The 13,679-nt window shown below is 43.3% G+C and overlaps 1 protein-coding gene across 5 annotated transcripts in view; it reads left to right on the forward strand.

Annotated features, from left to right (window-relative positions):
- Positions 1-13,679, forward strand: part of GNB1 (G protein subunit beta 1) — a 91,683-nt gene that overhangs the window by 54,184 nt on the left and 23,820 nt on the right. For all 5 annotated transcript variants that reach the window (XM_027110475.1, XM_027110478.1, XM_027110474.1 and 2 more), the window contains one exon: positions 10,916-11,018. In XM_027110475.1, the coding sequence (XP_026966276.1) occupies positions 10,962-11,018 (57 nt within the window). In that variant the 5' untranslated portion in view covers positions 10,916-10,961. The remainder of the gene's footprint in view (positions 1-10,915; positions 11,019-13,679) is intronic.

Below are 13,679 nucleotides of genomic sequence, written 5' to 3' on the forward strand. Positions count from 1 at the left end.
AGCCTAGTTCCTGTTCCTTTAGGAGGTTACTGAAGTGGGTCAGGCAGCCTCTAGTTGGGTGCCTGCTGTGTGAGTGAAGAGATGAGAAGGGCCCAGTGCTGTGCTGGCCACTACAATAGCTGGTGGCCACTAGCCACATGTGACTGGTGAGCACTGGAAATGAGGCTCGCCCAAATTGAACTATAAATACACCCTGCACTTGAAAAATTTAGTGTGGACTTGCCTGGCGGTCCAGTGGTTAGGACTCCCAACTCAGGGAGCACAGGTTCGATCCCTGGTCAGGGAAGGTTCTGCATGCCGCATGGCTCCACCAGAAAAACAAAGCAAGGAAAACTTAGTGCGACAAATGAGTGCGAAATAGCCTACTTACAACTGTTCTGTATCGAGTACATGTTGAAACGTTTCTGGTTGGGTTAAATAAATGTATTATTAAAATTAATGTAACCATGTTTCTGTTTACTTTTTTAATGTGGCTGATGGAAAATTAATTCCACATGTGGCTCCCGTTGTACTTGTATCGGACAGCGCCTGCTTAGAGCGATGAGCTGATTGGAGGAGATGGGTAGGAGCTGAGATGAGTGAGGCACTGGGTCCTATGAGCCTGGGGCCTGGAGGTGACACCTGGCAACTCGTAAACCTGAATCACAGCTCACCTGAACTAATGACATTCAATTTTCAAACTAATGGTCAAAGCAGTTTTAATTTTTTTTAATTGAAATACAGTTGATTTACAATGTTAAGTTAGTTTCTGGTGTACAGCAAGTGATTCAGTTGTATATACATATTCGTTTTCATATTCTTTTCCATTATGGTTTATTACAGAATATTGAATGTAGTTCCCTGTGCTGTACAGTAGGTCTTTGTTGTTCACCTGTTTTATATATAGTAGTTTGCATCTGCTAATCCCAAACTACTAATATATCCCTTCTCATCCCCTTTCCCCTTTGGTATAAGTTTCTTTTCTATGTCTGTGAGTCTGTTTCTGTTTCATAAATAAACTCATTTGTGTCATATTTTAGATTCCACATTTAAGTGATATCATATGATATTTGTCTTTCTCTGTCTGACTTCACTTAGTATGATAATCTCTAGGCCCATCCATGTTGCTGCAAATGGCATTATTTCGTTCTTTTTTATGGCTGAGCAGTATTCCGTTGTATATATACACCACATCTTCTTTATCCATTCCTAAGTGTTCCTAAGCAACACTTAGGTTGCTTTCATGTCTTGGCTATTGTGAATAGTGCTGCTATGAACGTTGAGGTGCATGTATCTTTTCGAATTAAGAGTTTTCTCCGGATACATGCCCAGGGGTGGGATTGCTGGATCGTACGGCAACTCTAGTTTTAGTTTTGTAAGGAACCTCCTCCATACTGTTTTCCATAGTGACTGCACCAATTTACATTAAAAAAAAACTTTTTTTGGTGGGTAGAGTGGTTTTAAGATGCTGCCTCTAGAAGTGGAGAACCTAAGATCTCTTGCCCCTGGTGGGATACCTCCATTAGGAAGAAAACACTGCTCCCCCCGGCTGGGGCAGAAGGCCATGTCCAGGTGTTAACTTCCATTGCATCATTGTCGGAGAGCTTGTCCTCCTGGAATGACGTGTGGGAGCAGGTGATTAAGGGAGTGAAATTTCTTTCTGTGGTCCCTTGACCATTTCTAGCCAGTTAGGGATTGCTTAGAGGGCCTGCATGGTTAACTCTGGAGCTGGCCTAAATCAGAACCGTGGCCAATGCCGTTTGTGACTGTGAATCTCGGGTAGGTTGTGACTCCTTTTCCTCCTGTTTACCGTGTGGACAATCGGTTGAACCTCCTCCTAGAGGGTGGTGAGGACACATGTGACATTACATGGCAAGGGGTCCTAAGTCAGCTGTGACCTCAGAGTATATTGTGAATCACCTTTTATGTGATTTTGAAGCAGTCAGGAATCCAAGTGGTGAGACCCTATAGACTCTTCTGAGCCAGCTTGTGAGGTTGGCCTCGTCTGTCGTTCGTTTAGACTCTGGTCTTGGGGGATGGAGCCACAGCGTCTTCTGTCCACAGCAGATGCTCGGTAGACAGGGGTGAGGAAGACAAATAAGGGGTTTGTAGAGCGAAACCAAGAGCACTGCTGATAAAGGGAGAATGGCCCCAGTTCCCGGACTCGGCCTGGGTGCCACGCCTGGTCGGAACGCAGACAGGCTGCCCCGTTTCCTGCAACAGAACCGCTCAGCAGAGATGTTGGGTGTCGAAGAATCACAGAGCTGTTTTGCAAAAGTCAAGACGTATTCAGAAGAAATTAATATACTTTGATGAGTATGAGTCATGCTTTTACTTTCTGTAACTTTTGTGGGGAGATGCTAGCTGTAGGCTGTCTGAATTGACGGTTTTGAGAGGAGCAGTTTAGGGCAGCTCTGCTCACGGAGAAGAAGACCTCGGCTCCCTGGGTTGTCGCTTAGGACATCTCTCCCACTGTCAGCAAGGGTGTAGTTATGCGTCCCGTCCGTAGGGGTTTCTCTCTCGTGGCCCACTTTTCACATCACGGACAAGCCTTGGCTGCTGCCTTCAGGTGGGAAGACAGAATCCCACAGCCTCGAAGGAAGCAGGGGAGCCTGAGCTGCGCCTGGCTCGCGGTGGAGGAGACGCAGAGACGCGGCAGGGGCTGCGTGTTGGGGCGGGGCTGGGAGATGCTGGGAGTGGGGGGGGGGGGGGCGGAAAGCACATTCCTGCCACCCCTAGGCAGGTGCCAGCCGGCAGAGGTGGGCCCTGGGCAGCACGGAGCTGGGCAGCAGGTGGTCTCTGCCTTCCCTGAGCCCCCACCCGCCCCCCGCAGCACTGCCCGCTTGGGCTCCCTTGGCTCCCACTGTCCGTGCTGCCAGGGCCCCTGGGTCTTCTAGGCCTGCTCTGGTACTTTGTTAGCTAGAAATGTGAGGTGGATTGAGATTCGAATGTTCCCTTCTAGTTCAAGAATTTTTCTTAACAGGCACAAAACAGTATTCGTATGATAGCTTAAATAAAATAAGTCTGGGTTTTAAATTATTCAGCACAATAACAGTATGTTTGCAACTTTGCTTTCAGTACCGTACTTCTTATCAGATGTTTTAATGTGTTCTGAAATGTAAATTCCTTTTTTATATAAATATATTTATTTATTATTTATTTTTGGCTGCGTTGGGTCTTCGTTGTGGTGCACGGGCTTCTCACTGCGGTGGCTTCTCTTGTTGCGGAGCGTGGGCTCTAGGTGCGCAGGCGTCAGTAGTTGTGGCACACAGGCTCTAGAGTGCAGGCTCAGTAGTTGTGGCACACGGGCTCAGTTGCTCCGCGGCGTGTGGGATCTTCCTGGACCAGGGCTTGGAACCCACGTCCTCTGCATTGGCAGTTGGATTCTTAACCACTGCACCACCAGGGAAGCCCTGAAATGCAAATTCTTTATAGTAATTTTCAAATGTGACATTGCGTAGCAACCATAAATAGTTTGCATATGATGGTAAAACTAAGTAGTGCCTTCTGAACGATGGGTTTAGATGAGCAGACGGTGGAATCTTGCGGCTATTGATATTGCTACCTGCCTGATGAGGCACATCTCTGTGGAGGGAGGATGGAGCTGGCTTACAAAAAATATGTTTTTTACTTTTTGTGCTCTCTGCAATCTGTCCATGGGGCTGGAGTACTGTCCTTTTGTTCTCAGGCACATGGTTGATTTTTTAAATTTTATTTTTTGGGCTGTGCTTCGCATCTTCGAGGATTTTAGTTCCCCGACCAGGGATCAAACCCGAGCCCAGCAGTGAAAGTGCCAAGTCCTAGCCACTGGACCACTAGGGGAAGTCCCGGTACATATTTGATTTTTTGTTAGGCAGTAAATCCCTTTGGATGCATTTAACCCTATGATGACCCCACTCACTCAAGGACTGGCTTTGGGTCTTGGGAAATCAGGAAAGCACGTGCTGCAGTGGTGTTGGAACCATTCACAGGGCATCAGACCAGACATCAGCATGGTACCATCTTGGGGGCTTTTCCACTGCCGTGATGTCTGGGTTTAGCGTGGATTTCCTAAAATGACACATGGGTTCCCAGAAATTCAGTTTGAGTGTATGTGGCGTTTGACTATTAGTGACGTTATGAAGTTATGTGTAGGTTCTGTTGTGATTTGAAAAGTACAAGAACCTTTATTTTCAAAAGGTCGTAAACGGAAGTGAGACTCTTCTTCCCTCTTATAGAACATCAGCTGGGGGCCTCCTAGTGATCAGACCTTTGTAAGGCTAATAATTAAATTCACTTTATGTATAGATTATATCTTGTATCTTTTTTATTTCTATTTACAGAACTAATGTACGATCGTTGTATGAATTTAGTTCTGGTAAGAATGATTACATTTTTTACATTGTCCTAGTGCTTTAAGGGAATGTGCTTAAATTGGAGTTAAAGAGTAATTTAGAAGAAGAGTATATACTACATTGTCCATAAATGTAAAATGTGAAAAATAAAATGTCTTATGTGTGCATTATCAGTAAACACTTAACTGAGGGGCTGTGAGTTTTCTTTTAAAATTTGCATCAGAAAATTGAGATACAGGAAAATCTCATGGGGTATCTTAGATGTTGGGGACAGACTATTTAAATCATTGCATTCTAGTAAAATGTAACACACACATGTCAGTTTTAAAATAACGTGTAAAAATTTGCTGGATACTTTAATCCAGAGCCAGACGGGAATTTTGTGTGTTACTAAGTTTCCTCTGTCAGTCTCCATTACCAGCTGGTCAACCATATTAAAAACTAGTTATGGTTTACTTTGTATTGAATATTCTGATATCTGCTACTTCTTAGAAGCTGATGTAATGTTTCATCAAAACTTAATTTTTTGTCACTTTTGAAACATACCAGCCTCCATGGTCAACCATTCAGTTGTTCAGACAAATTTGAGAATTTTGGGGATTGTCTCTTTCTCACAGACAACCAGCTAACGTGGCAGCGTGATCCATGTCAAAATACAACACAATCTGCTTGTGAGATCCCTGTGCTCCTATATTTTTAAAACTAAGAGATATATAACAGATTTCATACATACTTGTAATGTAGTCAAACAATACCAAGAAGTAATGACTTTTAAAAAAATTTATTAAGAGAATGTTCAAACATAGATTACAGGCAGAATATTATGAAATCATCCAGCTCTAACAGAATTCTGCTAGTTTTGTTTAATCTCCTTTCTTCCTATCAGAGTGTTTTAAAGGAAGTCCCCAAATCATATCATTTCACTCATAAGTAAGAAGCATTTCTCACGGTTAAGGACTTCAGTTTCATTATGGCACCGAATGAAAGAGCAGCAGCCCCTTGTCATCAGATACCCAGACGATATTCAGGTTTTCCTGGTTTTCTCTGTACATTTGGATTTTAAATCAAGATTCAAGGTCTCTAACATTTAAACAGAAACTATTCTAATGGAAAATTGAAATACATAATAAGTTAACGAATAGTATAAGGAACTCCATCACCAAACTAAAGCAATTACCAACTCACGACCGAACTTGTTTTTCTGTGCTCTCCCCTGTTTCCCTCCTTGGTTGTTTTACAGCGAATTTCAGACACGTCATTTTATTCTTAAATCTGTCAGAGTATACCTTCCCACGCCAGGGAAGGCTGCGGGTGTCTCGTGGTGGAGTTGTCCCGCACCCTGGGGATTTGCCCTCACTGCTCGGGTTTTTTTAAAGCAGCTGTGACCCAGGAAGGGCTTGACTGCTGTCCATTGCCCTTTGGACTTGTGCTGTCTCGATTTCGGAGATTAACTTGGATTTGGGAATGGAAGAAAAACCAGAAAAGCTGGTGAAATTGATTCAAATCCCTCATGCAAACTCCCCTCTTTCAGCATGCTCTTTTGTCTGGAGGTGAGGTGCGGTACTGGTACTCGTGTGGCCGAGCAGGTTGGCAGACTCCTGCCCCTGTGGCGCGGGGTGCTCGGCGGGGCTGCTGTTGCCCCAGGACGTTGAGCGCAGCACGGGCACCGGTGGCTGGCGTCCCGGGCCGCCTTCCTGTGGGTCGCAAACCCGCGTGTGCGTGGCGGCTGCTCTGTGGGGGATGCACTTAATAGTCTGATCACTGATCACACAGAAAGGCTTACAGAGCCCTTTACAGTTGTCTTGTTAGTTTTCTTCTTGGCCCTGCGGTGTTGGTGCTGTCGTTCCTGTGGTGCAGTCAGCAGACCAGAGTGGAAAGTGAGCGGGTGAAAGTCACATTCCTTGTGTGTCACAAAACCAGAACCTGAAATTATATTTTGATGCAGTCACTCCATTTTGTCCTTAATATCAGCTCGTATCATTGTTAGTGACTGGGTAATAACTGGGGCGCTGGGGGCCCTTGAAGTGTCCTTCCTAGACTTTACAGGGGTCTTGATTAGAGGGGCGTGGTGCTGCATTAATCGTGAAGTACATTATGTCACAAATGTGAAATATTTAAATAAAAAATTATGTTAACATTTTAACTTACAGAGATACTGGGTATAACCTAAAGTAGGGGCAGATCACTTCACATACTTGCTTTTAAGATACTTAAATTTCTGTGGAAAGTATTTCCAAAACAAGCTCTAAATAAAAGCTGGTGGCAGATGTGGGTCATAAAGAACAGAAGTGAGACTCTCAGCAGGTCCTGTCTTAGTGGATTAGACTGGTCAGTGCGCTGAGTCAGCATGGCCAGTGCTTAGCCGTGACTTTGGCCCTGGAGGAGAGAAGGAGCCCAGGTCACGTCAACCTGATGGTGGGCTTCTCAGAGGCTCTGGGGGACTAAGGATAGTGAAGAGAACAGCAAAAGCAGTTACGTGTAAGTAAGACCTTTAAAATGTACATCATTTTTTGTGATCAAAGGAATGTAAACTGCATGTCCAGGATTTGGAAAATGAAGAGAAAAATAAGACCAGTAATTCTAACAAAAATGCTGTCTTATTACATGTGTTTTTGAATCAGGTATGTTTCTGGCCTTCTTAAATAGCTAAAATTATTACACACAAATTTGTTTTTCATTTAGCATATAATGAGCATTTTTCTACGTTTTTATACTATCTCCATTATTGTTCCTAGTGATACGTAATCGTTCACCCAGTAAACGGTTAACATTTACTAGCTTTTTTCTTTTAACTGCAAAGTATGGAGGAAGAATTGTGAATGCTTCTTGGTTCAACAGCCCAGATAACCAGTTAACTTTTTTTGGAAAAAAAAAAAGTATATACACATATAATTTTACATATGTAATTTGTCTTTTTTCCTTATATATATATGATAATATGAAAAATCAGAGCTGCCCCTATTCCTGTGTATTTCCCCCCAAAATAGCCATTAACATTTTCTTGTGTATATAGAAAAAAGATTGCTTACATTAGCATAGATGTTTATTCTTTTTCTCTACACAAAAGGAGAACTATCATCATTCATATATTTTTCTGTACCTTGTCTCTTTCATTTGCTGTTACCGTCACGGCAGAGCATTTGGGACGAACTTTTAGTTTGTGGGAATTGGGAATTGTTAGCTTCCCACCAGCCCCACTCTGGATCTGAGTGTGCAGGCTCCTTGCTGTCCATGGGTTGTTTGCAGGCTCCTTGCTGTCCGTGGGTCGCCAACTTCTCTTTGGGGGAGTGCTGACTGCTTGGTCTTGTGTGATGGTGGTGTTGCCCGGTCCCTTCACACTCATCCTGTGAGGCCAGTTCAGTGTCCGTTAGCTCAAGGCGTGGGAGGCTGTCCATCGTGGATGTGTGTGTGCCCCACAGAGGAGGTCCTGGACTGTGCCACGTCAGAGCGAACCCCAGTGCCCAGAGGGCGACGGGGAGAAGTGAGCGTGCTGGAGTGTCCCCCCATCGGTGAGAGGCCAGCTGCAGATAACTTCTTTTCCAGATTGGATTTTAAAAAATACACCTTCAACATGTAGAATAAAGAATGTAGTTGAAAAAAAAATTTTAAATGTCTACCAGTAGGTTTCTCTTTCTGACCAGACTGTAGAGATCAAAAAGGGCCTTTCAGGACACTTTTTTTTATTGGTAGTAGAGATATGAATACCCTTTTCTTTAAAAATTAACGGTTATGAATTTTGAGTCTCCTAATTGCAACTTGAATGTGGACACTGGTCGTAGAGAGAGCCGTAATTAAAAGGCAGTATTAATAATTTATGTTACTTAATGATGAAAGAGAAATAGATCTGGTTTTGTTCTCTTTGCTTGTGACTAAAGATTGAAGTCAGCAAGTATTGGTATTATTGCTTCTGAAATTTTGAGAGATAACTGAATTGGAGCTTCTCATTTTAAAGATAGTTAAGTTTTCAATAAATTAATTTCTCTAGTTTAAAGCAATACAGCTGGGTGATTATCATGTATTGATATGTATTCTTTTATAATATGTAAAAAAAGAGCACCTAATTAAAAGAAATATTTAATTTTAATATCTCAGGAGCTATTCCATCTAATACTAGGATTTGGGTCTTTACCTAAAGACCACCTAGCATCTCTGAAAGTTCTTTTTGTTTATCTCGATCCTAGGAGTTTGTTGGTTTTGTCCTTACTTTAAAAACTAGCGTAGCTTTTTAGTGTTTAAATTAGGATCAGAAAACATGGTTTGTTGACTAAAACTAACTGTTTAATTCAGTGTACCTTATGACAACATTAGCTGTTAGTTTTCTTCACGTTGATTTTGGAAGGATTGAATGAAGTAGCTTCTCCACAGACTAAGAACAATTCTTTAACGTGGGGGTGGGGAGTGTTACTGGGATAAAACTGCCCCCAGCTCTGCCGGATTGTCCTTATAGTATAGTTTGATCACGTGTGAAATGCACGTGCGCTGCAACAGGCCGCCAGGGTTGGTGGGGAGGATGCAGGGCCGTCCGTAAGCTCAGGAAACGCATCGGCACAGCTTTCTGTTTTAAAATTATTTCGTGTTCTTTTGGCACTGTTAGTTATTATTTCATACATTAATATTCATCAGCTGCAGTCCTCAGAGTTTGATACATGAAAACGAGAGAGAGAATGAGCCCGGTTATCACGTAGGGTAACTCCAGCCATGCTCCCTTTGTCCAGGGAGGCGCCAGGGAGTCTGCGTGGGCGAAGCTTGCCCGGGCTTACAACACCCACTTGAAGTAATGCCTCTAGGAACAGTGGTGTCACTGTCTTGCCTTCCCGGACGGCTGGAGGGGCAGGCGCTGCCTTTGTCCTCTGAGATGCCTCAGCTCCGTGTCACGGCCCCACCCCGTTAGGCCTTTCCTGGTAGTTCTGCAGACTTTCATTTAGGGTCAGCCTGAGGGACTTGATGCCTCTAGAAGCCCAGCACTTCCCCTTCTGCTTCCTTCCCGGCCCGCCCCGGCCCGCCCCGGCAGCTAATGGCGTTTTGTGACTGTGAATAGATGTGGGCTGGTGGGTGCAGGTGAGGGCAGGAACCAGGAACTTAACACATACTTTTTAAAGATGCTTTTTATTGGGAAAGGTATTTTTGTTTTCTCAATAAGTATTCTGTAATATAGACCATGTAACAATTACTTTGAATGCTTTTGTACAGAAAAGGAAAGTTTATCTAGACTGGGAACTAACAACTACGTTTCTTGGGTCATCCAGATTATTTCCCCCAGATGTGTTTCCATTTTAAGAAAATAATTACTGTTAATTAAATATCTGGTGTATATTATAATAACCCTGTGACTTTCACACAAAATCTATGATGGAAGAATTCTCCCCTCTGTGTTTGCATAGGAAATTGAGGCCCTTGCATAAGCTGTGTTTGCCTGTGGGAGCTAATTGTATTCTTAAGTGATTAAAAGATGTTGATAATTGTGTCTTCAGCTTTGTGATAGGTTGGTCATAGTTAGGATTGACCTAACAGCTACGTTCTTGGTCAGAAATGCAACCCCCAATTACGACATTCCCTTGGGAAAATAAGTCTCTTGTTTAATAGGATAATTGTGTTTTGACCCTGCTTTCAGGAATACTGTCTAATGAGCCTGGGGGTGGGGCAGGGTCAAGAGTGGGCAACAGGGCTGCTTGTACTGAGCCTACTTTGGCCTGTACCTATAAGGACTGCGGTGTTGTTTCTGATTCTCCTGGGATCCCAGAGCTCATTTTGGTGGGAGAGTAAGTTGTCCTGAATCAGAGGCCTGTTGGACACCAAACTGAGTCTTTTTAGAATTGCTGTGTGGGACTTCCCTGGTGGCGCAGTAGTTAAGAATCCACCTGCCAATGCAGGGGACACGGGTTCGAGCCCTGGTCCGGGAAGATCCCACATGCTGCGGAGCACCTACGCCCGTGCGCCACAACTACTGAGCCTGCGCTCTAGAGCCCGTGTGCCGCCATTCCTGAAGCCCGCGTGCCTAGAGCCCATGCTCCGTAACAAGAGAAGCCACTGCAATGAGAAGCCCGCGCACCGCAACGAAGAGTAGCCTGTGCTCGCTGCAACTAGAGAAAGCCCGCGTGTAGCAACGAAGACCCAACGCAGCCAAAAAAAAACAATGAGCATCACTGTGTGAACGTTCTGATGTCTTCTGGGCAGTCACAGGTTCAAGATCATTGACACGGCTTTGAGGTGCTGGGTTGCCAGGTTGCCGCTGTACTCTATTTCCTGAACTGACTACCCCAGGGTTTTCATGTGAGAGCTATTCTGAACGTCAGTCTTAGTTTATAGTGAGACCCAAATCCTTCGTGAAACCTGCTTCTAAACAGATTTTTCTTTCTTCAGCCCACCACCACCTTTTGAATAGTCTATTAGACGTTGTCATTGAACAAAGCTTGTGTATAATAGTAATTATACTTAGTTAACCCAGCCCTTGTAGGCATTTTATACCTTCTTACGAATGCTAAAGAAAGGTACTCTGATTTGTAATGAAACCATAGCTCTCAAAATTTCAATTTCGTTCTCTCACCTGCTTCATTAAATTACTCAGTCATTGTTTATTAATTTTTTGTGCTTTTCTCTTTCAGATCTAAGATTCTTTGAGGTGGCTTTGAAGAGCACTAAGATTAGAAGATGAGTGAACTTGACCAGTTACGGCAGGAGGCCGAACAGCTTAAAAACCAGATTAGAGTACGTAGCTATGTGTGCTCCGTTTTGTTAATCATTTGGATTTCAGATGCGATGTTACCATTTTAAGGAAAGATGGGTTACAGAATACAGACTATTCATTGTTTTGGATTGAAATTGAATCTTAAGTGGCCCAGGATGTAGAAATTACAGATCCAGGGCTTCCCTGGTGGCGCAGTGGTTGAGAGTCCGCCTGCCGATGCAGGGGACACGGGTTCGTGCCCCGGTCCAGGAAGATCCCACATGCCGCGGAGCGGCTGGGCCCGTGAGCCATGGCCGCTGAGCCTGCGCGTCCAGAGCCTGTGCTCCGCAACAGGAGAGGCCACAGCAGTGAGAGGCCCGCGTACCGCGCAAAAAAAAAAAAAAAAAAGAAAGAAAAAGAAATTACAGATCCAGGTATTTGGCCTAGGACATTATTTTCAGGATTTTGTTTTCTTTCTTTCTTTCTTTCTTTTTTTAAACATCATTATTGGAGTATAATTGCCTTACAGTGTTTTGTTAGTTTCTGCTAGGATTTTGTTTTCTAGCATATTTTCACTTCACTATACAGCAAATGTTTCCATAGAATTTATAGACATCTTTTTGTACCTTTTTTCTTGACTTTGGGAATTAGCTTTGTGACATTCTTTTGGTCACTGTATAGAGTGTGGTATTCACTTCCCCCACTGTGACTGCTAAGTTGAGGGCAGGAAACTTGTTTAAAAATAAGAGTATTAACAACAGTAATAAAAAGTATTTTAAGTGCAGGTGATTTGTTCTTAATTTTGAAAAAAGGGGTTTCCTAGGGATGGTTATGGCTGTTAGAGCACTAACATCTATCTTCAAATAGATGCTCTATTCAAACAGAGCATCTTTGAAGATAAAAAGATAAAGATAAAAACAGCCAGTATCATTCAGCTGTCCTGTAGAAAGTAGGATAGTTGCAGAGTTCTCAAGCATTACCTCCCAATCTGTCACTGACGTTTATAATGGTGCACTGCAGAACCCGTGACCTTTTAAAAGGGGATGCATACTAGGTCCAACTATAAGGATGGAGCCTAATTATTTCCTTTTAAAAGACCAATTATATGTTCAGAAAGCCTAGTGGTAATTGGAAAGAAAGATCAGCATCATTTTAGCCGACTTTTTCTTGAAGTTGAGAAAAGATAATGGAATTATCTGAGATCTACCATCAAAGAGGAAACAGAAAATATCCTTTTACTGTAAGAATTTCAAATCTTAACATTTAAAACATACGATACAGCTCAATAAAAATAAGGAAGAGTTAGTATTTTTAATGGTTTGCTCTGATCAGATTGGTTTAATACGTCCAGCCACACTCCAGAATATAGAAATCAGAATTTTGTTTTTCTAGCAACAGTAAGTTGTTGTTTATAAGTTGTTCATAAATAGTGGGTTCAGATCTGTTCGTAGCAAATAAGAGTTCATATGGCATAGGTAAAAAAAAAAAAATCCAAATTCGGTGGAAAAAAATAAAGGCTGAAAGTCAGTGTTGCATCTCTTCTTCCCATTTTTTAGACCCATTTTCTGTAAAGCACACAAAACCCTCCTCTTAGGGGACAGAGCTGTCGTGTGAGCCACATGTGGAATTTAAAGCTGTAAAAGGAAACTGGTAGAATTAATTTTTAACAACTGTATCTAAACCAATATATCTAACAGATCACCATTTTGATATATAATTAATAAATACATTTACTTTTTACACTCTTTTTTAGTACTGAGTCTTGCCAGTTCAGGGTCTCTTACATGAAATGGCCTCAGCGTGTACCCGTGGCATCTCCCGTGGCACCTGCTCCACGTGGACCATCCCCAGGAGAGTGGACGAGCTGCACAGCCATCTCCACACCCATCTGCACAGGCCTTGCCTCTGAGGCTGTGCTGGTTTCTTTGCACAGTATAGGGTCGACAAAGCTGTTTGAGTCTATTACATCAAATGGGAACAGAAGACTTTCTTTAACAAAGGAAAAAAACACCCTTTTCCCCCTGATTACCCAAGGGACACATGCTTGTTAAAGAATGTAGGGCACAGCAAATCAAACAAGAGATGGCAGATGATTCTGAGAGGGGTCGCTTGCTTTATTAGATTGGTCTTTAAGCTGAAAGACCCCAGAGGGACCGTGTCGTCTTACTTTTGATCATGTTTCTGAGGAAACACGGGCTCTCAGTGGGATGCCGATTGAAATATGGCATGTCTTAAACACATGGGCTACCAGTGGATGAAGGGGAACTCCACGAAATGTACAGGCGCAAATTTTTTTTCAAAGTGACTGTGCCAACCCTGCAAGTGAACAAGACGGGCCGAGTGACGCGTATGGGTGCTTGTCTCCATTGACGGCAGAGCCGCGGTGGTCAGTGCGGCCCTAGTGGGATGGGCCTGGCCGCGTGCTGCCCTGTGCTGGACCGACATCCAGCCGGGATAAGGCCTGGCTGACTGCGGGTGTGTGTGTTCCTCTGGGTGAGGGGCAGGAAGGCGACCTGCTGTCTTCAGTGACTTTTCTCCGCACGGACAGTATAGGAGCCTTGGCTAAATAATAAGCCATTGTGAACGTATCACCAGGCCGTTAAATGGGAATTTAATCTAAAAAATGTTGAAGATTTCTGTTTTTATTAAGCAGTTACAGAGATGGTTTCCATTAGAAGACTTCTTCCTACAGGGTTGGAAGT

The sequence above is a fragment of the Aethalodelphis obliquidens genome, unplaced genomic scaffold, assembly GCF_003676395.1.
Source record: "Aethalodelphis obliquidens isolate GAN/ISIS:26980383/991018 unplaced genomic scaffold, ASM367639v1 scaffold9, whole genome shotgun sequence".
In the NCBI taxonomy this organism is placed as follows: domain Eukaryota; kingdom Metazoa; phylum Chordata; class Mammalia; order Artiodactyla; family Delphinidae; genus Aethalodelphis; species Aethalodelphis obliquidens.